The sequence below is a fragment of the Salmo trutta genome, chromosome 9 (assembly GCF_901001165.1).
Source record: "Salmo trutta chromosome 9, fSalTru1.1, whole genome shotgun sequence".
NCBI classification, from domain to species: Eukaryota; Metazoa; Chordata; class Actinopteri; order Salmoniformes; family Salmonidae; genus Salmo; species Salmo trutta.
The window spans coordinates 39,135,721-39,161,692 of record NC_042965.1 but is presented as its reverse complement, the minus strand read 5'-3'; the positions used below and the strand labels follow the sequence as shown (position 1 = coordinate 39,161,692).

The window sequence follows — 25,972 nt, the reverse complement described above, 5'->3', positions numbered from 1 at the left end:
TGTAGATAGTGTCATAACTTTATCGATCTGATATTTAGTTTACTGTTAATGTAACTAGCCTAAATGTAGATAGTGTCATAACTTTATCGATCTGATATTTAGTTTACTGTTAATGTAACTAGCCTAAATGTAGATTGTGTCATAACTTTATCAATCTGATATTTTGTTTACTGTTAATGTAACTAGCCTAAGTATAGATTGTGTCATAACTTTATCGATCTGATATTTTGTTTACTGTTAATGTAACTAGCCTAAATGTAGATTGTGTCATAACTTTATCGATCTGATATTTTGTTTACTGTTAATGTAACTAGCCTAAGTATAGATTGTGTCATAACTTTATCGATCTGATATTTTGTTTACTGTTAATGTAACTAGCCTAAGTATAGATTGTGTCATAACTTTATCGATCTGATATTTTGTTTACTAGGCCTACTACTTGGTACCTCTGTTTTGTTCTGTTGACATTCGTTCGCATTCGCAGTTGCGTTGGTATTCAAAACGCTATTCAGTATTTTTGTTTGGATGCATGAATAACTAGTCTACTACTTTCCGCATTTAGATCTCATTATTTTGGCAAGACAGCTGTGTGTACGGCTGCGTTCACATAGGGCATTCACCAATTTAAAAACAGCCTATCTATCTTGTAGCCTATATTCATTACCAAACCGGCCTAGCTGTAGGGGGCTGTATATTGTGCTGATACACCGCAGCAGAGATAGGCTAAAGATTTCAAAATCACTCAATGATCTCGGAGTCTTGGTATATTAACTTGATGTTTATTGTGGTATAGCGTGATTATAGAAGCAGAATTCAATATAATTTCAATGCAAGAACCCCCCAAATTGTGCCCCCTCACCGATTTCAACTGCCCCCTTAGTCACTTTACCCTGGTGCCGGGTCTGATAGGACTGTCTGGGAGTGGTTTGAGTGGGTAGGGGAAAACTGAAAATTAGCAGAAAGGTTTGGAACTCTCGTTCTTATCGGTCTATTAACTAATTTACCGCATGGTGATGTCATCACGGAAGGCCTTAAAATCCTTCCCACCAAAATAGGCTCAAATTTCAGGAAGTCTTTTCAAACAGTTCTTTACACTTAAAGGGCATTATCATAATTTTCGAAATTTCACAGTATAATTCCAACTTCATATAGTTTGGAAATATACTGGGCCTTCAGAAAGGATTCACCCCCTTGAATTTCTCAGTTTTTGTTGTCACACCCTGAATTAAATATTTATTAAATGGAGATTTTTTTTTGTCACTGACCTACACACAATACCCTGAGTAAAAAACATGAGTAAAAAACTAAAATGTTGGATGGTGTATCAATACACCCAGTCACTACAAATAACTCAGTTTCTGGAGAGGAAGGAACCGCTCAGGGTTTTCACCATGAGACCAATGGTGACTTTAAAACAGTTACAGAGCTTAATGGTTGTGGTAAAAGAAAACTGAGGATGGATCAACAACATTGTAATTACTCCACAATACTAACCTAATTGACAGAGTGAAAAGAAGGAAGGCTGTGTAGAATACAAATATTCCAAAACATGCATCTTGTTTGCAACAAGACACTGCAAAAAATGTGGCAAAGCAATTCACTTTTGGTCTTTAATACAAAGTGTTATGTTTGGGGCACATTCAATACAACACATCACTGACTACCACTCCCCATATTTTCAAGTATAGTGTCGGCTGCATCATGTTATGGGTATGCTTGTAATCGTTAAGAACTGGGAAGTTTTTTCAGGATCGGAAAGAATAGAATAGAACTAAGCGCAGGCATAATCCTAGAGGAAAACCTGGTTCAGTCTGCTTTTCACCAGACACTGGGAGATGAAATCACCTTTCAGCAGGACAATAAAAAAAAAAACTAAAACACAAGGCCAAATCTACACTGGAGATGATTACAAAGAAGACAGTGAATGTTGCTGAGTGGCCGAGTTATAGTTTTAACTTAAATCTGCTTTGAAATCTATGGCAATACCTGAAAATGGTTGTCTAGCAATGATCAACAACCAATTTGACATAACTTTAAGAATTTGTTTAAGAATAATGGGCAAATGTTGCACAATCCAGGTGTGGAAAGCTTTTAGAGACTTACTCAGAAAGACACAGCTGTAATCGCTGGCAAAGGTGCTTCTACAAAGTATTAACTCGGGAGTGAATACTTACGTAAATTCAATAGTTGTGTTTTTCATTTTCAATAAATGAGCTATTGAAAGTGTTTCACTTACTATGGGGTGTAGATGGGTGATTTTATTTAAATTTGAATCCATTTTGAATTGAGGCTGTAACACAACAAAATGTGGAACAAGTCAAGGGGTATGAATAATTTCTGAAGGCACTATATAAACTCAGTAAAAAAGAACCTTTTTCAGGACCCTGTCTTTCAAAGATAATTAGTAAAAATCCAAATAACTTCACAGATCTTCATTGTAATGGGTTTAAACACTGTTTCCCATGCTTGTTCAATGAAACAAACAATTAATGAACATGCACCTGTGGAACGGTCGTTAAGACACTAACAGCTTACAGACGGTAGGCAATTAAGGTCACAGTTATGACCACTTAGGACACTAAAGAGGCCTTTCTACTGACTCTGAAAAACACCAAAAGAAAGATGCCCAGGGTTCCTGCTCATCTGCGTGAACGTGCCTTAGGCATGCTGCAAGGAGGCATGAGGACTGCAGATGTGGCCAGGGCAATAAATTGCAATGTCCGTACTGTGAGACACCTAAGACAGCGCTTCAGAGAAACAGAATGGACAGCTGATCGTCCTCGCAGTGGCAGACCACGTTTAACAACACCTGCACAGGATCAGTAGATCCGAACATCACACCTGCGGGACAGGTACAGGACGGCAACAAAAAATACCCGAGTTACACCAGGAAAGCACAATTCCTCCATCAGTGCTCAGACTGTCCGCAATAGGCTGAGAGAGGCTGGACAGAGGGCTTGTAGGCCTGTTGTAAGGCAGGTCCTCACCAGACATCACTGGCAACAACGTCGCCAATGGGCACAAACCCCCCCCGTCGCTGGACCCAACAGGGCTGGCAAAAAGACGAGTCGCGGTTTTGTCTCACCAGGGGTGATACACACACACACACACACACACACACACACACACACACACACACACACACACACACACACACACACACACACACAGACACACACACACACACACACACACACACACACACACACACACACACACACACACACACACACACACACACAAAATCATCTTATATGATACAGTACTTGCTGACTTTGTGGTGTGAACCTCAGGGGAACCTGTTATGTAGACAAACTCTTACAGTACATTCTGTTACCATCATTATCATGCCAGCCCAACCAGGTATAGAAGGCGGAGACACTTGCTGTGCTGGCAGAAAGCTTTATTATACCGTAGGTTACTATGTATAAAATTCAGAGAAACTACTGTATAGCTCCCTCATTTTAACTATGAAATATGTCTGACTGGCTGTTCTGTTTCTTTTCTCTCTGTTTCCAGGGGAGCATTTTCAGTGGTGCGCAGATGTGTCAAGCTGTGTACTGGACAGGAATATGCCGCCAAAATAATCAACACCAAAAAGCTATCTGCAAGAGGTAAGCATAAACTCTGTCCCCAAGTGCTGTTTCACTTGTTGTCCACATTTGGTTGCACAGCTGTACTATCTATGAGCCAACAGGTATTATAAACCGGGCGGTTCAAGCCCTGTATGCTGATTGGCAGACAGCATGTCAGACCGTACACCAAGGGTATGACAAAACATGTATTTTTACTGCTGTAATTAGATTGGTAACCTTTTTGAGAGAGAGAGAGAGAGAGAGAGAGAGAGAGAGAGAGAGAGAGAGAGAGAGAGAGAGAGAGAGAGAGAGAGGTCATGTTCATGGTGGATCATGGCTCAGTCTTTTTAAACTTAGCTATATATGACAGTGAATTAATTATAAACCTTTACGCATCGCATACATGCTGGCTTATTTTATGCACTTGATTTGATTTGGAATCAGACTTTGTGTTGGCTTTTGGCTCATTGTATTTGATTATTATGGTTGATGTCTTGTAGCCTCAACATATTCCCCCCTGAGCCAGAGACAAGCATATCTCTCTTAACATGGTGAAGATGACACTGCATTTTCAGTATCTATCTCTCAGAGTTAAAGTGGAGTCTAGCTCATCCCATATTCTCACGGTTGATATTTTATTTAAATAGTTGATGCTCAGATTGCAATATGACTTGGAAGAGTGGAACCTAGCCTGCCACATGTCGGGAGCTGGTACTGTACCGTAGCTAGGTTACTAATCAGAACTGCTTACGTAAAACAGTAGGCCTGCTACATTATAGGACACATATAGCCCATATATCTACATACAGTGCATTCGGAAAGTATTCAGACCCCTTAACTTTTTCCACATTTTGTTACGTTACAGCCTTATTCTAAAATTGATTAAATCAATGTTGTTCCTCATCAATCTACACATAATACCCCATAATGACATCACAATACCCCATAATGACATCACAATACCCCATAATGACATCACAATACCCCATAATGACATCACAATACCCCATAATGACAACACAATACCCATAATGACATCACAATACCCCATAATGACATCACAATACCCCATAATGACATCACAATGCCCCATAATGACAACACAATACCCCATAATGACAAAGTGAAAACATAAAAATAAAATGTCTTTCTTTGTCATTATTGGGTATTATGTGTAGATTGATGAGGAACAACATTGATTTAATCCATTTTAGAATAAGGCTGTAATGTAACAAAGTGTGGAAAAAGTTAAGAGGTTTGAATACTTTCCGAATGCACTGTATATACTCTACCCATATGACATAAGTTGTAGCTGAGCTGTGTGTTAGCTACCTCCATGTCCTAGTGTTTGATCTGAGCTGTGTGTTAGCTACCTCCATGTCCTAGTGTTTGATCTGAGCTGTGTGTTAGCTACCTCCATGTCCTAGTGTTTGATCTGAGCTGTGTGTTAGCTACCTCCATGTCCTAGTGTTTGATCTGAGGGGAATGGGATGTGTAGGCTTATTGAAAAGTAACTTTATCCTTGTCATGACAGGGAGTGACAGACATGATTTTGACTTGTGTACTGCTTGTTGAGGTGTTCGGATATCCTCTTGGCAAATCATATTTATTTTTATGTCGTTCAAAACAAATGTTGAAACGTATGATGACACAAGCATAAGAGCAGGAGGACATAGAGGAAAAGAGAGGGAGATTGATAGATGAATGTGTGAAAGGGAGATATTGGGAGGGAGCCAGGGAGAGAGAGGGAGCCAGGGAGAGAGAGACAGAGGGGGAGGGAGGGAGGGGGAGAGGGGGAGAGAGACGGAGAGAGGGAGGGAGGGAGGGGGTAGAGAGAGGGAGGGAGGGAGAGAGGGAGAGGGAAAGAGAGGGAGAGAGGGCAGGCACGTCAGGAACTTGGTAGCTGTGGGTCATGCGTCTGTTCCCCTACATGCCTTTAGCACGGGACTCTCATCTGACACACCCACACACACACACACACACACACACACACACCCACACACCCACACACACACACACACACACACACACACACACACAACATGCGCAGAATACAACAGGTGTAGACGTTACTGTGACATGCTTACGAGCCATCTCCAAACAATGCGTTAAAAAAAGAAAGTTAGCACACAAAAAAGGAAACAGTAACACAATAAAATAACAAAAACGAGGCTATATACAAGGAGTAGTGGTTCCCGAATCAATGTGTAGGGGTATGAGGTAGTTGAGGTAATATGGTAAAAGTGACTAGGCAATCAGGATATATAATAAACAGACATAGAGCAGAAAACTCTGATTGATATCTAGTTTCCAGTAATGCTGATAAGTTACTTTGCATCTCATTCCTCCAGACGCTATTCACTGTTGTTGTTTTCATTGTTGTCAAGGCTACTGTATGGTTAGCCTATGTGTCGAAGCTGTGTTGAACCCGTCCATCAGAGGAACTGTTAATGTCATCTGCCAAATGTCAGGGGTGGTCGAGGGTGGGGCTGTTGGCACAGCCCTCAGCCAATCAAAGAGCTTGTTTATGGATGTGGAGCCTGGACAGGGTTGCAGGCGGTCAGCTATTGGGCCACTATATTATCAATGGGAATATGAAACACGGCTTAAGACATAGTAGATACTGGTGATGAGAGAGAGAGTTAGTGTGAGGGTGTGGGCAGGTTCAGAGTCACCTGCAATGCATTGGCAGTCACAGAAGTCTAACCTGGATTTAGCCTGCATTTAGCCTGTATTTAGCCTGTATTTAGCCTGTATTTAGGATATATTTGGTCTGGATTTAGCCTATATTTAGCCTATATTTAGGCTGGATTTAGGCTGGATTTAGGCCGTATTTAGGATATATTTAGCCTGGATTCAGCCTATATTTAGCCTATATTTAGCCTGTATTTAGCCTGGATTTAGCCTGTATTTAGGATATATTTAGCCTATATTTAGCCAATATTTAGCCTGGATTTAGGCTGTATTTAGGATATATTTAGCCTGTATTTAGCCTATATTTAGCCTGGATTTAGGCTGTATTTAGCCTGTATTTAGGATATATTTAGCCTGTATTTAGCCTGTATTTAGCCTATATTTAGCCTGGATTTAGGCTGTATTTAGCCTATTTTTGGCCTATATTTAGCCTGGATTTAGGCTGTATTTAGACTGTATTTAGCCTATTTTTGGCCTGGATTAGGCTGTATTTAGGTCTCATTTTGTCATTGTCAGGATGACTGGGTCTGATATTCTTTAAAAAAATCTGCCGTTTCCAGCTAATGTAGTAATTTACAACAATTTGATGTTATTTTAATGGACAAATAATTTGCTTTTCTTTGAAAAACAAGGACCCCAAACTTTTGAACGGTAGTGTATATTATTTAGTACAGTGGCTTGTGAAAGTATTCACCTCCTTGGCATTTTTCCTATTTTTTTGCCTTACAACCTGGAATTAAAATTCATTTTGGGGGGGTTTGTATCATTTGATTTACACAACATGCTTAACACTTTGAAGATGCAAAATATTTTTTATTGTGAAACAAACAAGAAATAAGACCAAAAACCAAAAACTTGAGTGTGCATAACTATTCACCCCACCAAAGTCAATACTTTGTAGAGCCACCTTTTGCAGCAATTACAGCTGCACGTCTCTTGGGGTATGTCTCTATAAGCTTGGCACATCTAGCCACTGGGATTTCTGCCCATTCTTCAAGGCAAAACTGCTCCAGCTCCTTCAAGTTGGTTCCGCTGGTGTACAGCAATCTTTAAGTCATACCACAGATTCTCAATTTGATTTAGGTCTGGGCATTGACTAGGCCATTCCAAGACATTTAAATGTTTCCCCTTAAACCACTCAAGTGTTGCTTTAGCAGTATGCTTAGGGTCATTGTCCTGCTGGAAGGTGAACCTCCGTCCCAGTCTCAAATCTTTGGAAGACTGAAACAAGTTTCCCTCAAGAATTTCCCTGTATTTAGCACCATCCATCATTCCTTCATTTCTGACCAGTTTCCCAGTCCCTGTCGATGAAAAACATCCCCACAGCATGTTGCTGCCACCACCATGCTTCACTGTGGGGATGGTGTTCTCGGGGTGATGAAAGGTGTTGGGTTTGCACCAGACATAGCGTTTTCCTTGATAGCCAAAAAGCTAAATCTGACCAGAGTACCTTCTTCCATATGTTTGGGGAGTCTCCCACATGCCTTTTGGCGAACACCAAACATGTTTGCTTATTTTTCTCTTCCGTAAAGCCCAGCTCTGTGGAGTGTACGGCTTAAAGTGGTCCTATGGACAGATACTCTAATCTCCGCTGTGGAGCTTTGCAGCTCCTTCAGGGTTAACTTTGTTCTCTCTGAATAATTCCCTCCTTGCCTGGTCCATGAGTTTTGGTGGACGGCCCTCTCTTGGCAGGTTTGTTGTGGTGCCATATTCTTTCAATTTTTTAATAATGGATTTAATGGTGCTCCGTGGAATGTTTAAAGTTTCAGATATTTTTTTATAACCCAACCCTGATCTGTACTTCTCCACAACTTTCTCCCTGACCTGCTTGGAAAGCTCCTTGATCTTCATGGTGCTGCTTGCTTGGTGGTGCCCCTTGCTTAGTGGTGTTGCAGACTCTGGGGCCTTTCAGAACAGGTGTATATATACTGAGATTATGTGACAGATCATGTGACACTTAGATTGTACACAGGTGTACTTTATTTAACAAATTATGTTACTTCTGAAGGTAATTGGTTGCACCAGATGTTATTTAGGAGCTTCATAGCAAAGGGGGTGAATACATATGCATGCATCAATTTTTTTCATTTCACTTCACCAATTTGTACTATGTTGTGTATGTCCGTTACATGAAAGCCGAACTGGCATACGTAAGCAGTGAGTTTCAGGTTTGGGAAGATCATTTTCACCATAAAAATGCACCCTTATACTAAAAACATTACATGCATAATCACTTTTGATAATATTTGCGCTTATAGCCTCCTACCATGTGCGCATTTCTGCACTTATTATGTGAAGAAATAGCCTAACAGTTTATCAACATTTTAAGCTAAATGTTCTGATCTCTTGCGTCAGCCTTAGTGGGTCAAAAATGTTGTTTAATGCTGGTGGTTTTAGTCATTTGGGATCTATCGCATCCCACAACTGTCCCAGACTATATTTGGAATATGTATTTCTCGCACAGAATAGAATAGGTGAACTTTTGTACTATGGGAGATAGTAGATTGACATAGGCAAGTGCTTTTGCTGTTTGATAGGTCTACTCATCTTGGCTGACGAAAAGTAAATGTGGACAGTTCTTCCAATATCTTCAATATGCACCTCGGAATTAGATAAGGATGTGCGCAGTTGCGTCCCCGATGTGTCTGTCTTCACTTGTAGCCTGTGAGAAAGACCAGATCATGTGATGGAGAGCCGTGTGTGAGTGAGAATGTCTTCGGAGCAGGCAGCACTCGGAGACGGGCTGCAAAAGGCATGTTTTTTTTTAAGGGTGCATTATGGTCACACAAAGGGAATGCCACCGGGAAATTCGACGTATTATCAAGTGCTTCTCAAATTGTGAATGAGAGATTGACAAAGTGTGTACAGCCTGCCCAAAAAACACAAAGCTGAGCTCATGCCTTTCAAGTGACTTTTTTCAAATCCTCATTAATCGTGCCATGCAGCCTAGACCAATGTTTGCAGAACAAAAAAGTTACATAAATAACTCTTAATTAAGCATATAGCAGTACCTATTTCTTTGTTAATCGCTCAACACAAAATAGCCTCATGTGCGCACGCCCTCAAATCGTTTGAAGAGAATATTGTTTTTATTTTATTCAGCTTTGTTCAATTGAATTCTTCATAGTATAAAGTAATATAAAATAATGCCACTGAATTCTAAGCAAATCTTGTCTGCTAAATGAACTAGTGTAGCCCACAGCCATATGACATAGCCAGATCAGGACCTAACATAAGGACAACTCAGAGTATGCTATTCTGTTCTTCTGAAAAAGACTACATTTTCTTCATTTCATGTTTCTTTAGACCTGTCTAAAATAAATAATGGATTTATTGTGATGGTGTAGGCCTTATTACATGGATTTATTAGACTTTTTAAATGTAGATGTTCCGAAGGTCTGAATCAGTGGCTTGTAGGCTATGCGAGGAAGCCTGGATGCTAAATGTGTTTATGTTAATTAACGGTCAATTACCGACAGTTATTTGCTTGACAATCACCGGCTGATGGAATTTCGTAACCGCCACCGCCCTAGATGTGATGATGTGATTTATACAAGTATCTCCTTCTCCCTCCTCCTCTTTTCTCTCCTCCTCTCCTCCTCTCTAATCCATTCCTCTCCTCTTCGCCTCTCCTGTCATGATGAGTCATAAATAGTCAGTCTACTCTGCACCCTCACACTCAAGCATGCTAAAACCTTGCAGACAGACTCACAGTATCAGACATGCATGCCCACACACAGAAACACACAGAAATGGATGCACAGGCTACACAAGTGCACAGTCAGACTTTCTGTTGCACTCTCATACACACACGTACGTGCGCGAACACACACACACACACACACACACACACACACACACACACACACTACATAGTTGAGTTCAGCTATCGCTGTAGGGTTTTTGGGCAGCAGTGGGTTTCTGTGGATTCTCATACCCAGTGAACACATATCCTCATCCTCTCTTCTCCTCCATCCTCTCTTCTCCTTCATCTCCTCATCCTCTCCTCCTCCATCTCCTCATCTTCTCTTCTCCTCCTCCATCTCATCCTCTCTTCTCCATCTCCTCATCCTCTCTTCTCCTCCTCCATCCCCTCATTCTCTCTTCTCCTCCTCATCCCCTCATTCTCTCTTCTCCTCCTCCTTCTCCTTCATCTCCTCCATCCCCTCATCCTCTCTTCTCCTCCTCATCATCCCCTCAGCATGGTTCCAGTGGTATTTGTTCTGTGGTGAGGAAATCTTGACCCTGCCCAGCACACCTAACCGATACTCACAATATGCTGTCAGTCCACACACAAACCAATACAGAGTTGGACATTAGATTGATATTTTAATATGCTTTTGCCACCACCATCCTATTCCAGCCTATACCATCCTATACAAGCCTATACCAGCCACCACCAGCCTATACCTGCCTATACCAGCCTATTCCATCCTATACCAGCCTATAGCAGCCTATGCCAGCCTATACCAGCCTATGCCAGCCTATGCCAGCCACCACCAGCCTATACCAGCCTATACCAGCCTATACCAGCCACCACCAGCCACCACCAGCCTATACCAGCCTATACCATCCTATACCATCTTATACCAGCCTATACCAGCCACCACCAGCATATACCAGCCTATACCAGCCACCACCAGCATATACCAGCCACCACCAGCCTATACATTTTACATTTACATTTTAGTCATTTAGCAGACGCCCTTATCCAGAGCGACTTACAGTAGTGAATGCATACATTTCATTTCATACATCGTTTTTTTTTTTTTTGTGCTGGCCCCCCGTGGGAATCGAACCCACAACCCTGGTGTTGCAAACACCATGCTCTACCAACTGAGCTACAGGGAAGGCTATACCAGCCACCACCAGCCTATACCATCCTATACCAGCCTATACCAGCCACCACCAGCCTATACCAGCCTATACCAGCCTATACCAGCCACCACCAGCCACCACCAGCCTATACCAGCCTATACCAGCCTATACCAGCTTATACCAGCCTATACCAGCCTATACCAGCCTATACCAGCCTATACCAGCCACCACCAGCCTATACCAGCCTATACCAGCCTATACCAGCCTATACCAGCCTATACCAGCTTATACCATCCTATACCAGCCTATACCAGCCTATACCAGCCTATACCAGCCTATACCAGCCACCACCAGCCTATACCAGCCACCACCAGCCTATACCAGCCTATACCAGCCTATACCAGCCTATACCAACCTATACCAGCCACCACCAGCCTATACCAGCCACCACCAGCCTATACCAGCCTATACCAGCCTATACCAGCCTATACCAGCTTATACCAGCCTATACCAGCCTATACCAGCCTATACCCTATACCAGCCACCACCAGCCTATACCAGCCTATACCAGCCTATACCAGCCCATACCAGCCTATACCAGCCACCACCAGCCTATACCAGCCTATACCAGCTTATACCATCCTATACCAGCCACCACCAGCCTATACCAGCCTATACCAGCCTATACCAGCCTATACCAGCTTATACCATCCTATACCAGCCACCACCAGCCTATACCAGCCTATACCAGCCTATACCAGCCACCACCAGCCTATACCAGCCTATACCAGCCTATACCAGCCTATACCATCCTATACCAGCCTATACCAGCCTATACCTGTTTTTACCAGTCTAGTTCCTTCACGTCAGTGCAGATGAAAGACAGACAAAGAAAGGAAGTCATATTTGACTATTGAAATATACCCTATATGTCTGGACTATTGCAAAGTGACTGTTGCTATCTGAATTAGTTGTGAATGTGATGGAGACAGTTGAGGGTGTAGGGTAATATTCAAATGAGGGCCAGTAGGCTGGCCAATTGTTTGGAGTTTGCCTTGAGTGAAATAACACTGGGATTTAATGGTCTGTGAAAGGCTGTGGAATAAACAAGGGGGGGGGGGGGTTGAGAAATGGGGAGGTAAAGAACTATGGAGAGAGATATTTCAGAAAACAAGGCAAGAGTATGAGGGAAATAAAGAGGTTAGAGAGACAGTATGAATTGTATGGATGAAGAGAGAGGTGAGAGTTGGGAGGAATGGAGAGTGGGAGAGAAAGGGAGAGAGGAGGAAGAGAGTTGGAGGTAGGAGACAACAATAGTAATCAGTGTTGTCTTTGTCCTCAGACAGCAGTTTGTTTTCGTAATGTAAACACTGTCCTCTCTCTCCTCTCTCCCTCCTCCATCGCTCTCCCCTCATCTTTAGAATATGTAATCACTAGGTACTCTCTTCACTGTCACTCTTCTATGTGTGTGTGTGTGTGTGTGTGTGCATGTGACCATGTGTGTGTATGTGTGTAACCCTCTGTGCTCTGCATAGTGTGCATTCACATACACCCTGCTGTGTGTGTGTGTGTTGTTTTCTGTGTGTGTGTTGTTCGTGTATGGTACAGGCTTATGTAACAGTGATGATCTCCAACAGGCATTCCATGGCAGTTAGTCAGTCACTAGCCAGTCTACATTCGAGGGGACACAATCTGTTAAAATGATTATTATGTCTGCCTCCCTCTCTCTCTCCACCCCTCCCTCTCTCCACCCCTCCCTCTCTCCACCCCTCCCTCCCTCTCTCTCCCTCTCTCTACCCCTCCTTCTCTCCACCCCTCCCTCTCTATACCCCTCCCTCTCTCCCTCTCTCCCTCTCTCCACCCCTCCCTCTCTCCACCCCTCCCTCTCTCTACCCCTCCCTCTCTCCATCCCTCCCTCTCTCTACCCCTCCCTCTCTCCATCCCTCCCTCTCTCTACCCCTCTCTCTCTCCATCCCTCCCTCTCTCTACCCCTCCTTCTCTCCACCCCTCCCTCTCTATACCCCTCCCTCTCTCCCTCTCTCCCTCTCTCCACCCCTCCCTCTCTCCACCCCTCCCTCTCTCTCTACCCCCTCCCTCTCTCCATCCCTCCCTCTCTCCACCCCTCCCTCTCTCTACCCCTTCCTCTCACCACCCCTCCCTCTCTCCACCCCTCCCTCTCTCCACCCCTCCTTCTCTCCACCCCTCCCTCTCTCCCTCCTCCCTCTCTCCACCCCTCCCTCTCTCCACCCCTCCCTCTCTCCACCCCTTCCTCTCACCACCCCTTCCTCTCACCACCCCTCCCTCTCTCCACCCCTCCCTCTCTCCACCCCTCCCTCTCTCCACCCCTCCCTCTCTCCACCCCTTCCTCTCACCACCCCGCCCTCTCTCCACCCCTCCCTCTCTCCACCCCTCCCTCGCTCCCACCCCTCCCTCTCTCTACCCCCTCCCTCTCTCTACCCCCCTCCCTCTCTCCATCCCTCCCTCTCTCCACCCCTCCCTCTCTCCACCCCTCCCTCTCTCCACCCCTTCCTCTCACCACCCCTCCCTCTCTCCACCCCTCCCTCTCTCCACCCCTCCCTCTCTCCCTCTCTCCACCCCTCCCTCTCTCTACCCCTCCCTCTCTCTACCCCTCCCTCTCTCCACCCCTCCCACCCTCTCTCCACCCCTCCCTCTCTCCACCCCTCCCTCTCTCCACCCCTTCCTCTCACCACCCCTCCCTCTCTCCACCCCTCCCTCTCTCCACCCCTCCCTCTCTCCACCCCTCCCTCTCTCCACCCCTTCCTCTCACCACCCCTCCCTCTCTCCACCCCTCCCTCTCTCCACCCCTCCCTCGCTCCACCCCTCCCTCTCTCTACCCCTCCCTCTCTCTACCCCTCCCTCTCTCCATCCCTCCCTCTCTCCACCCCTCCCTCTCTCCACCCCTCCCTCTCTCCACCCCTTCCTCTCACCACCCCTCCTCTCTCCCACCCCTCCCTCTCTCCACCCCTCCCCTCTCCTCCCTCTCCTCCACCCCTCCCTCTCTCTACCCCTCCCTCTCTCTACCCCTCCCTCTCTCCACCCCTCCCACCCTCTCTCCACCCCTCCCTCTCTTCACCCCTCCCTCCCTGTCTCCCTGCCACCCTCCCTGCCTCCCTCCCTGCCTCTCTACCTCCCTGGCTGCCACCCTCCCTCCCTCCCTGCCTCGCCTGCCTGCCTCGCTCCCTCCCTCCCTCCCTCCCTGCCTCTCTACCCTCCCTGCCTGCCTCCCTCCCTCCCTCCCTCCCTCCCTGCCTGCCTGCCTGCCTGCCTGCCTGCCTGCCTGCCTCCCTCCCTCCCTCCCTCTCTACCTCCCTCCCTGCCTGCCTGCCTGCCTGCCTGCCTCCCTCCCTCCCTCCCTCCCTCCCTGCCTGCCTGCCTGCCTGCCCTGCCTGCCTGCCTGCCTCCTCCCTCCCTCCCTCCCTGCCTGCCTGCCTGCCTGCCTGCCTGCCTGCCTCCCTCCCTCCCTCCCTCCCTGCCTCCCTCCCTCCCTCCCTCCCTCCCTCCCTGCCTGCCTGCCTGCCTGCCTGCCTCCTGCCTGCCTCCCTCCCTCCCTCCCTCTCTACCTCCCTGCCTGCCTCCCTCCCTCCCTCCCTGCCTCACCTGCCTGCCTCCCTCCCTCCCTCCCTGCCTCGCCTGCCTGCCTGCCTGCCTGCCTGCCTGCCTGCCTGCCTGCCTCTACCCCTCCTTCTCTCCACCCCTCCCTCTCTATACCCCTCCCTCTCTCCCTCTCTCCCTCTCTCCACCCCTCCCTCTCTCCACCCCTCCCTCTCTCTACCCCTCCCTCTCTCCATCCCTCCCTCTCTCTACCCCTCCCTCTCTCCATCCCTCCCTCTCTCTACACCCCTCTCTCTCTCCATCCCTCCCTCTCTCTACCCCTCCTTCTCTCCACCCCTCCCTCTCTATACCCCTCCCTCTCTCCCTCTCTCCCTCTCTCCACCCTCCCTCTCTCCACCCCTCCCTCTCTCTACCCCTCCCTCTCTCCATCCCTCCCTCTCTCCACCCCTCCCTCTCTCTACCCCTTCCTCTCACCACCCCTCCCTCTCTCCACCCCTCCCTCTCTCCCCCCCTCCTTCTCTCCACCCCTCCCTCTCTCCCTCTCTCCCCTCTCTCCACCCCTCCCTCTCTCCACCCCTCCCTCTCTCCACCCCTTCCTCTCACCACCCCTTCCTCTCACCACCCCTCCCTCTCTCCACCCCCTCCCTCTCTCCACCCCTCCCTCTCTCCCACCCCTCCCTCTCTCCACCCCTCCCTCTCTCCACCCCTCCCTCTCTCTCCACCCCTCCCTCGCTCCACCCCTCCCTCTCTCTACCCCTCCCTCTCTCTACCCCTCCCTCTCTCCATCCCTCCTCTCTCCACCCCTCCCTCTCTCCACCCCTCCCTCTCTCCTCCCCTTCCTCTCACCACCCCCTCCCCCTCCCTCTCTCCACCCCTCCCTCTCTCCCTCTCTCCACCCCTCCCTCTCTCTACCCCTCCCTCTCTCTACCCCTCCCTCTCTCCACCCCTCCCACCCTCTCTCCACCCCTCCCTCTCTTCACCCCTCCCTCCCTGTCTCCCTGCCACCCTCCCTGCCTCCCTCCCTGCCTCTCTACCTCCCTGCCTGCCTGCCTGCCTGCCTCCCCTCCCTCCCTCCCTCCCTCCCTCCCTCCCTCCCTCCCTCCCTCCCTCCCTCCCTCCCTCCCTGCCTGCCTGCCTGCCTGCCTGCCTGCCTGCCTGCCTGCCTCCCTCCCTCCCTCCCTCCCTCCCTGCCTGCCTGCCTGCCTGCCTGCCTGCCTGCCTGCCTGCCTGCCTGCCTCCCTCCCTCCCTCCCTCCCTCCCTCCCTCCCTCCCTGCCTGCCTGCCTGCCTGCCTGCCTGCCTGCCTCCCTCCCTCCCTCCCTCCCTCTCTCTACCTCCCTGCCTGCCTCCCTCCCTCCCTCCCTGCCTCACCTGCCTGCCTCCCTCCCTCCCTCCCTGCCTCGCCTGCCTGCCTGCCTGCCTGCCTGCCTGCCTGCTTGCCTGCCTCCCTCCCTCCCTCCCTCCCTCCCTGCCTGCCTGCCTGCCTGCCTCCCTCCCTCCCTCCCTCCCTCCCTCCCTCCCTCCCTCCCTCCCTCCCTCCCTCCCTCCCTCCCTCCCTGCCTGCCTGCCTGCCTGCCTGCCTGCCTGCCTCCCTCCCTCCCTCCCTCCCTCCCTCCCTCCCTCTCTCTCTCTCTCCCTCCCTCCCTCTCTCTCTCTCTCTCTCTCTCTCTCTCCCTCCCTCCCTCCCTCCCTGCCTGCCTGCCTGCCTGCTTGCCTGCCTCCCTCCCTCCCTCCCTCCCTGCCTGCCTGCCTGCCTGCCTGCCTCCCTCCCTCCCTCCCTCCCTCCCTCCCTGCCTGCCTGCCTGCCTGCCTGCCTCCCTCCCTGCCTGCCTCCCTGCCTCCCTCCCTCCCTCCCTGCCTGCCTGCCTGCCTCCCTCCCTCCCTCCCTCCCTCCCTAGTGGATCTGTTGTCTTTGTACTAAAGAGATGCTGACATCCAAGTGTCTGTATATTGTTTTGTTCAGTCACAGATAGTGACACTGAAGTGCATTGGTTTATGACATCGAAGTGGAGCCACAACTCAGCAAACAAGTCTTAAGGTCACGTAGATGACGGGAAACTAATGAACTAAATGAATACCACTTCCACTAAGGACAGCATAGTAAATTATGATAAGACTTGTGAGTTGGAATTGTAACAGAATTCAGAATACACGTAAGAGGTATATAATTCTGGTGCATTTAAAGTCTCTTAATTGTGATGTGGCAATAATCTAAGATTAAGATATGGGTGGGTCCAGTGTTCTCCTCCCCAGGTGGCAAGGATTCTAAGGGTGTCAGCATTCTAATTGCAAAAAAGAATGTCTTTCAAACCTTCTAACTTGCATATTGACCAGGATGGCCAGGATGGTGGATGTGTGATAGACTCAGGATGGTGGATGTGTGATAGCCTCAGGATGGTGGACGTGTGATAGTCTCAGGATGGTGGACGTGTGATAGCCTCAGGATGGTTACAGAATGACAAGGGTACCCTGATAAATGTACATGCACCTAATACTTCACATACCACCTTCCTCTCTTCCTTGGTGCCTGCGATATCTAACTCTTTTCAGGGTCCCATAGTCATGGGCGGTGACTTTCATTTTTGGGTTTACAGTCCCTTACTAGACCGTTCTGGTGCCCCCCTTCCCTCAGACAGGCCTGCCGCAGCAGCAATGGTGGAATTATTTCACGCCTCTTTCAGATGTGCGGCGTCTGGTTAATCCAGATGAAAAGGGAATACACCTTCTACTCGAAAGCCCACAATTCTTACTCCAGGATCGACTGTATTCTTATGTCCTCTAACCATATTCAGAATGTTATTGATACCAATATTCATAGTATTCTCATAAGTGACCATGCGCCCATCTCTGTGACCCCCCCCCCCTCCGCTTATCCCTTCACATCTCGACAGTCGAGGCTGAACACCTCCCTCTTGAAAAACAAGGATTTCACTAGGTGTGACAGAATCGTAGAATTCTTTGATCTGAACCTCAGCTCTGTGACTCTGGTTGCCACCGTCTGGGAAGCTTTTAAGGCCACTTGTACGGGTTGGATAATTAGTTTCTCATCAGCTGAAAAAACGAATGAGCTCAAAGAAAAAGTCTAAGCTGTCCTTAGAGGTTAAAATACTGGAGGAGGAACGTACTGTATGTCAGAGCCGTTGAACCTAGCCTTGAGAACCTCCCTCCTGTCTACCAGGGCAGATCTACAGAAACACGAGGACACTGATTTTGCTCTTTTCCGGCTCCAGAGATTTTATTTTGAGTCAGGGCAGGGGGCAGGGGGTAGGGGGCAGGGGGTAGAGGGCAGGGGGTAGGGGGCAGGGGGCAGAGGGCAGGGGCAGAGGGCAGGGGGTAGGGGGCAGGGGGTAGGGGGCAGGGGGAAGGGGGAAGGGGGCAGGGGGCAGGGGGCAGGGGGTAGAGGGTAGGGGGCAGAGGGCATGGGGTAGAGGGTAGGGGCAGAGGGCAGGGGGTAGGGGTCAGGGGGCAGGGGGTAGGGGGTAGAGGGCAGGGGGCAGGGGGTAGGGGGGCAGGGGGGATGTTAGCGCATACATTGATGCAGATGGAGAAGCAACAGCAGATTCCAGCCATTAGAGATAGTAAGGGAGTATTTCAATGTGATGCCAACAGAATGAATCAGTCTTTCAGACAATTCTCTGCCACATTGTATTGGTCAGAGAGTACAGCAGGAGACAGCGACTGTTCTTTAAGAGCTTTGACCTTCCCACAGGCAATCTAGTGGATAAAGTTGGTTTGGACTTCCCGATCAACCAGTTAGAAATTGACAACGCAATTATGAAAATGTCCTCTGGGAAAACGCCTGGCGATGACGGATTGGGTATTGAAACCTACAAATGCTTAAAAAAACCAGCGGTCTCCAATCCTTCTGAAATTATTTGACGAAGCACTAGAGTCCGAATCTATGCCCCCGTCCATGTGTCGAACCACTATCTCTGTCACGCCTTGACCATAGAGATCCTTTTTATTCTCTATTTTGGTTAGGTCGGGGTGTGACTAGGGTGGGTTATCTAGGTTGTTTTATTTCTATGTTGGCCTGGTATGGTTCCCAATCAGAGGCAACTGTTTTTCATTGTCTCTGATTGGGGATCATATTTAGGCAGACATTTCCCCACTGTGTTTTGTGGGATCTTGTTGAAGTGTAGTTGCCTGTGAGCACTTCATTTGCTTCACGTTTCGTTCATTCTTTATTGTTTTTTTGTGCGTTTCATTCAGTAAACATGTGGAACCCATATCACGCTGCGCTTTGGTCCGAATGTTATTACAAAGATCGTGACAGAAGATCCCACCAAACCAGGACTAAGCAGCGTGCCCAGGAGGACAAGGTATCCTGGGCTTGGGAGGAGATCAAGGAGGAGACGATATCCTGGACATGGGAGGAAATCATGGAGGGACACGAAAGCCTTCTTTGGAAGCAGACGCAAGGAGATAAGGGACGACACCGGGGTTCGACGACGCCGGGGTTCGCAGTCACAACGAAAGCCCCAAAAACAGCCCCAACACGTTTCTGGGGGGTGGTCGGCGGAGCCGAGGAGTGAACCAGAGCCAGTCTGGGAGAAGATGGAGAAATTAGAGGACAGTGAACGGAGAGAGTCAGAGACCGTCAGTGAGTTGATGGAGAAATTGGAGGAGAGAGAAAGGAGAGAGTTGTTGTGTTGGTGTATGATGCACGACATTCGCCCTAAGGAGCGTGTTATCAGTTTGATGCCACCTGAGTCAGCTCTCCGTACTTGTCCTGAGGAGCGTGCTATCAGTCTGGTAAAATCTGTGCCGGCTCCATGCACCAGGTCTCCAGTACACCTCCCCAGCCCTGTAAGTCCTGTGCCAGCTCTCCGCAATCGCCTTGAGGAGCGTGTCATCTGTCCGGTACCATGTGTGCCGGCTCCACGCACCAGGTCTCCAGTGCGCCTCCACAGCCCAGTACGTCCTGTGCCAGCTCGCCGCACTTGCCATGAGAAGTGTGTCATCTTTCCGGTACAATTTGTGCCGGCTCTACGCACCAGGTCTCCAGTGCGCTTCCACAGCTCAGTACGTCCTGTGCCAGCTCCTCGCACTCGCCTTGAAGAGCGTTTCACCAGTCCGGTGCAACCTGTGCCGGTCCCACGCATCAGGCCTCCAGTGCACCTCCTCAGTCCGGTACATCCTGTGCCTGCTCCACGCACTCGTCCTGAAGTGTGTGTCACCAGTACGGTGCCCCCTGCACCGGCTCCATGGACTAGGCCTCCAGTGCGGTTCACAGTCCAGAGCTTCCGGCGATGGTCCCCAGTCCAGAGCTTCCGGCGATGGTCCCCAGTCCAGAGCTTCCGGCGACGGTCCCCAGTCCAGAGCTTCCGGCGACGGTCCCCAGTCCAGAGCATCCGGCGACGGTTCACAGTCCAGAGCTTCCGGCGACGGTCCCCGGTCCCCGGTCCGGAGCTTCCGGCGACGGTCCACGGTCCGGAACCTCCTGCGATAGTTCACGGTCCGGAACCTCCTGCGACGGTCCCCGGTCCAGAGCTTCCGGCGACGGTCCCCGGTCCGGAGCTTCCGGCGACGGTCCACGGTCCGGAACCTCCTGCGACGGTTCACGGTCCGGAACCTCCTGCGACGATCCACAGTCCGGAACCTCCTGCGACGGTCCACGGTCCGGAACTTCCTGCGACGGTCCACGATCCGGAACCTCCTGCGTCTGTCCACGGTCCGGAACCTCAAGTGACGGTCAACGGTCCGGAACCTCCAGCGAGGGTCAATGGCTCGGATCTTCTAGGCAAGGTGTCCGGTCCCGCTCCATGGCCGGAGCCCTCCTTTGCGCCAGGCACGGCGTTCAGCCCGGTGCCATGGCCGGATCCGGACTCTGGGCGGGGGTTACGACCTGCACCGGAGTCGCCACCGATGCTAGATGCCCACCTGGACCCTCCCCTATAGAGTCAGGTTTTGCGACCAGAGTCCGCACATTTTGGGGGGGTTACTGTCACGCCCTGACCATAGAGAGCCTTTTTATTCTCTATGTTGGTGAGGTCGGGGTGTGACTAGGGTGAGTAATCTAGGTTGTTTATTTCTATGTTGGCCTGGTATGGTTCCCAATCAGAGGCAGCTGTTTTTCATTGTCTCTGATTGGGGATCATATTTAGGCAGACATTTCCCCACTGTGTTTGGTGGGATCTTGTTCATGTGTTGTTGCCTGTGAGCACTTAATTTGCTTCACGTTTCGTTCGTGCTTTATTGTTTTTGTGCGTTTCATTCAATAAACATGTGGAACCCATATCACGCTGCGCTTTGGCCCTAATGTTATTGCGACGATCGTGACAGTCTCTCTGCTATCCAAGCCTAGTAAGGGTCCTTTAGAGGTGGACGTTTCCGCCCCTTAAGTCTGTTGAACAGCGACTATAATTTATTAACCAAGACCCTCGCCTTACACTTAGAGACGGTAATCCCATCAATGAATCTAGACCAGGTTGGGTTCATCTCTCTGTGAATAACATGTGTAGGCTGTTTCATGTCATGTCCGAGGCTCACTCTCTTAAAAACTTCTTATGGATCAAATCCCATTAACAGGATCGATTTGACAACATCCGGTGAAAATGCAGAGCGTGAAATTCCCCCAAAAATATTTGAAATATTTAACTTTCATACATTCACAAGTGCAATACACCAAACTAAAGCTTAACTTCTTGTTAATCTAGTCACCGTGTCAGATTTCAAAAAGGCTTTATGGTGAAAGCAAACCATGCGATTATCTGAGGACAGTGCCCAGCATACCAACACATGAAAATCAGATTTCAACCCGCCAGGCGCGACACAAAACTCAGAAATAACGATATAATTCATGCCTGACCTTTGAAGAACTTCTTATGTTGGCACTCCAATATGTCCCATAAACATCACAAATGGTCCTTTTGTTCGATTAATTCCGTCGTTATATCTCAAATGTCCATTTATTTGGCGCGTTTGATTCAGAAAAACACCGGTACCAACTCGCCCAACATGACTACAAAATATCTAATAAGTTACCTGTAAACACTGTCCAAACATTTCAAACAACTTTCCTAATCCAACTTTAGGTATTTTAAAACATAAATAATCAATCAAATTTAAGACGGGATAAACTGTGTTCAATACCGGATAAAAACAACGTGAAGCGCGTGACCTAGAGTCACTCGGCTGGACCCTCATTCTGAAAAGCCGTACTTCTTCATTTCTCTAAAGAAAACATAAACTAATTTCTAAAGACTGTTGACATCTAGTGGAAGCTATAGGAACTGCAAGCATATTTCTATTAAAACGGGTTTACCATAGAAAACCAATGGGAAACAGATTGACCTCAAAAAAACTTTTCCCTGGATGGATTGTGCTCGGGGTTTTGCCTGCCAAATCAGTTCTGTTATACTCACAGACATTATTCAAACAGTTAGAAACTTTACAGTGTTTTCTATCCAATTATATGCATATCCTAGCTTCTGGGCCTGAGTATCAGGCAGTTTTACTTTGGGCACGCTTTGCATCCGGACATCTAAATACCGCCCCCTATCCCAAAGAATTTAAAACTCCAGCTGTAGCAGCATTCTTGGATGCCGAGAAGGCCTTTGACAGGATAGAATATCCACACCTGTTTCATCCACTCACCAAGTTTGGCTTTGGTCCCATTAGCTGGGTCAGGATCATTATACAGCGCCCTTGTCTCATCTGTCAAAACAAATGGTAGAGTGTCTGACTCATTTTGTCTCCACCGAGGTGTGAGACAGGGTCGCTCTGCTAGTCCCCTCTTATTTATTTTAGCCTTAGAGCCCCATGGCATGTGCCATACGTGCTGAAGAGACTGTCCCAGGTGTGCGCGTTTATGAACATGAGTTCAAATTGAATCTATACGCTGACGACATCCTACTCATCCTTAGTAACCCTGCAAATCTCCCTACCGGCAGTCTTAACAATGATTGACTCCTTTGGCTCCCTCTCAGGATACAAGATCAACTGGAGTAAGGGAGAGGCTATTCAGCCTAAATGGACCTAATGTATTAGCTAGGCTAGCCTATGTCCTCTCTTCCATCCCCTCTCCAAGTCCTACAGTTCTATTATGGAACAATCAGAAACCAAGGATAGGGTACACAAAATGGACAGTACCTAGATTCAAAGGTGGGCTGGGTGTCCCAGATGGATTCTTCTACTACTTGTCATATAAGTCAAGATATCCCCTTACGTGGGCTTACAAATTAGAGTCTAAGTTCTGCAGCTGGGAGTGGTTGGAGGAGAGGATAGTGTCACAACACAGGTCCGTTTCACCTGTCATCAATGTGGTACTGCCCAAAACCCCGCTACTGCCCTTGACAGTGGAATTATCATGTTCTCATGTAGCATAGTTAAGATGCTGCACAGAAGGTTGGGTGTAAAAGGTCTGTCTGTTCCATCCCGTCCCATCTGGCATAACCCCGTGTTTACAGCTGGGGAAAACACTTTGAATAGTACACTCTGGCATAGCCACGGTATTTCATCTATTGGTCAGATTAAAGGAAGATTTTGGTATGAGCGATTCTTCATTTTTAGCATACCTACAGCTTAAGACAGTCATATACAAGGTTGGTAAAATGGAGAATGCTGACTCTGCCTCTGGAACAGAGTTAGATCAGAACCTCAGGAAAGCTGCCTCCTCGAGAGGAACTGGATCAGGCTTTTATAGACTGTTGTTTTTTCCCATCCTAAACGCTTATTCCCCCATTCAGTTAGCATTACAATGAATGGGTCACTATTCCCCCATTCAGTTAGCATTACAATGGGTCACTATTCCTCCATTCAGTTAGCATTACAATGGGTCACTATTCCTCCATTCAGTTAGCATTACAATGGGTCACTATTCCCCCATTCAGTTAGCATTACAATGGGTCACTATTCCCCCATTCAGTTAGCATTACAATGGGTCACTATTCCCCCATTCAGTTAGCATTACAATGGGTCACTATTCCTTCATTCAGTTAGCATTACAATGGGTCACTATTCCCCCATTCAGTTAGCATCACAATGGGTCACTATTCGCCCATTCAGTTAGCATTACAATGGGTCACTATTCCTCCATTCAGTTAGCATCACAATGGGTCACTATTCCTCCATTCAGTTAGCATTACAATGGGTCACTATTCCCCCATTCAGTTAGCATTACAATGGGTCACTATTCCTCCATTCAGTTAGCATCACAATGGGTCACTATTCCTCCATTCAGTTAGCATTACAATGGGTCACTATTCCTCCATTCAGTTAGCATCACAATGGGTCACTATTCCTCCATTCAGTTAGCATTACAATGGGTCACTATTCCTCCATTCAGTTAGCATCACAATGGGTCACTATTCCCCCATTCAGATAGCATGGGAGCATGACCTGAACACTTCTTTCACCCCATCACAATGGGACACTATTTGGAGAAGGGGTCTGACCACTTCAAAATGTGTTAGGAAAAGATCATTTATAACAAGATATTGTGCAGAGCCTATACATATCCCAAATATCTCTCCATGTGTCTCTCTACCTCCAATATCTCTCCATCTGTCTCTCTACCTCCAATATCTCTCCATCTGTCTCTCTACCTCTAATATCTCTCCATCTGTCTCTCTACCTCTAATATCTCTCCATGTGTCTCTCTACCTCTAATATCTCTCCATGTGTCTCTCTACCTCTAATATCTCTCCATCTATGTCTACCTCCAATATCTCTCCATCTGTCTCTCTACCTCTAATGTCTCTCCATGTGTCTCTCTACCTCTAATATCTCTCCATCTATGTCTACCTCCAATATCTCTCCATCTGTCTCTCTACCTCTAATGTCTCTCCATGTGTCTCTCTACCTCTAATGTCTCTCCATGTGTCTCTCTACCTCTAATATCAATTCAATTCAAGGGGCTTTATTGGCATGGGAAACATATGTTAACATTGCCAAAGCAAGTGAGGTAGAAAATATACAAAAGTGAAATAAACAATAAAAATGAACAGTAAACATTACACATACAGAAGTTTCAAAAGAATAAAGACATTACAAATGTCATATTATGTATATATACAGTGTTGTAACAATGTACAAATGGTTAAAGTACAAAAGGGAAAATAAATAAGCATAAATATGGGTTGTATTTACAATGGTGTTTGTTCTTCACTGGTTGACCTTTTCTTGTGGCATCAGGTCACAAATATTGCTGCTGTGATGGCACACTGTGGTATTTCACCCAGTAGATATGGGAGTTTATCAAAATCGGGTTTGTTTTCGAATTCTTTGTGGATCTGTGTAATCTGAGGGAAATATGTGTCTCTAATATGGTCATACATTGGGCAGGAGGTTAGGAAGTGCAGCTCAGTTTCCACCTCATTTTGTGGGCAGTGTGCACATAGCCTGTCTTCTCTTGAGAGCCATGTCTGCCTATGGCGGCCTTTCTCAAAAGCAAGGCTATGCTCACTGAGTCTGTACATAGTCAAAGCTTTCCTTAAGTTTGGGTCAGTCACAGTGGTCAGGTATTCTGCCACTGTGTACTCTCTGTTTAGGGCCAAATAGCATTCTAGTTTGCTCTGTTTTTTTGTTAATTCTTTCCAATGTGTCAAGTAATTATCTTTTTGTTTTCTCATGATTTGGTTGGGTCTAATTGTGTTGCTGTCCTGTGGCCCTTGGGGTGTGTTTGTGTTTGTGAACAGAGCCCCAGGACCAGCTTGCTTAGGGGACTCTTCTCCAGGTTCATCTCTCTGTAGGTGATGGCTTTGTTATGGAAGGTTTGGGAATCGCACCTTTTAGGTGGTTGTAGAATTTAACGGCTCTTTTCTGGATTTTGATAATAAGTGGGTATCGGCCTAATTCTGCTCTGCATGCATTATTTGGTGTTCTACATTGTACACGGAGGATATTTTAGCAGAATTCTGCATGCAGTCTCATTTTGGTGTTTGTCCCATTTTATGAATTCTTGGTTGGTGAGCAGACCCCAGACCTCACAACCATAAAGGGCAATGGGTTCTATAACTGATTCAAGTATTTTTAGCCAGATCCTAATTGGTATGTTGAATTTTATGTTCCTTTTGATGGCATAGAATGTCCTTCTTGCCTTGTATATATCTCTCCATCTGTCGCTACCTCTAATATCTCTCCATGTGTCTCTCTACCTCTAGTATCTCTCCATCTATCTCTCTACTTCTAATATCTCTCTATCTGTCTCTCTACCTCCTCAGACCACCAGAAGCTAGAGAGAGAGGCCCGTATCTGTCGCCTGCTCAAGCACTCCAACATCGGTGAGTCTTTCTCAACTAAACAACGCACAAACGCAATGACACCTGTCTATGCCTCAATGACACCTGTCTATGCCTCAATGACACCTGT

The 25,972-nt window shown here is 47.6% G+C and overlaps 1 protein-coding gene across 1 annotated transcript in view; it reads left to right on the top strand.

The window, feature by feature from the left end:
• The window catches only part of LOC115200524 (calcium/calmodulin-dependent protein kinase type II subunit beta-like), a 111,971-nt gene that overhangs the window by 7,169 nt on the left and 78,830 nt on the right, over window positions 1–25,972 (top strand). The window contains exons 2-3 of the mRNA XM_029763648.1: window positions 3,520–3,614; window positions 25,825–25,884. Coding sequence (XP_029619508.1) covers window positions 3,520–3,614; window positions 25,825–25,884 — 155 coding nt within the window. The remainder of the gene's footprint in view (window positions 1–3,519; window positions 3,615–25,824; window positions 25,885–25,972) is intronic.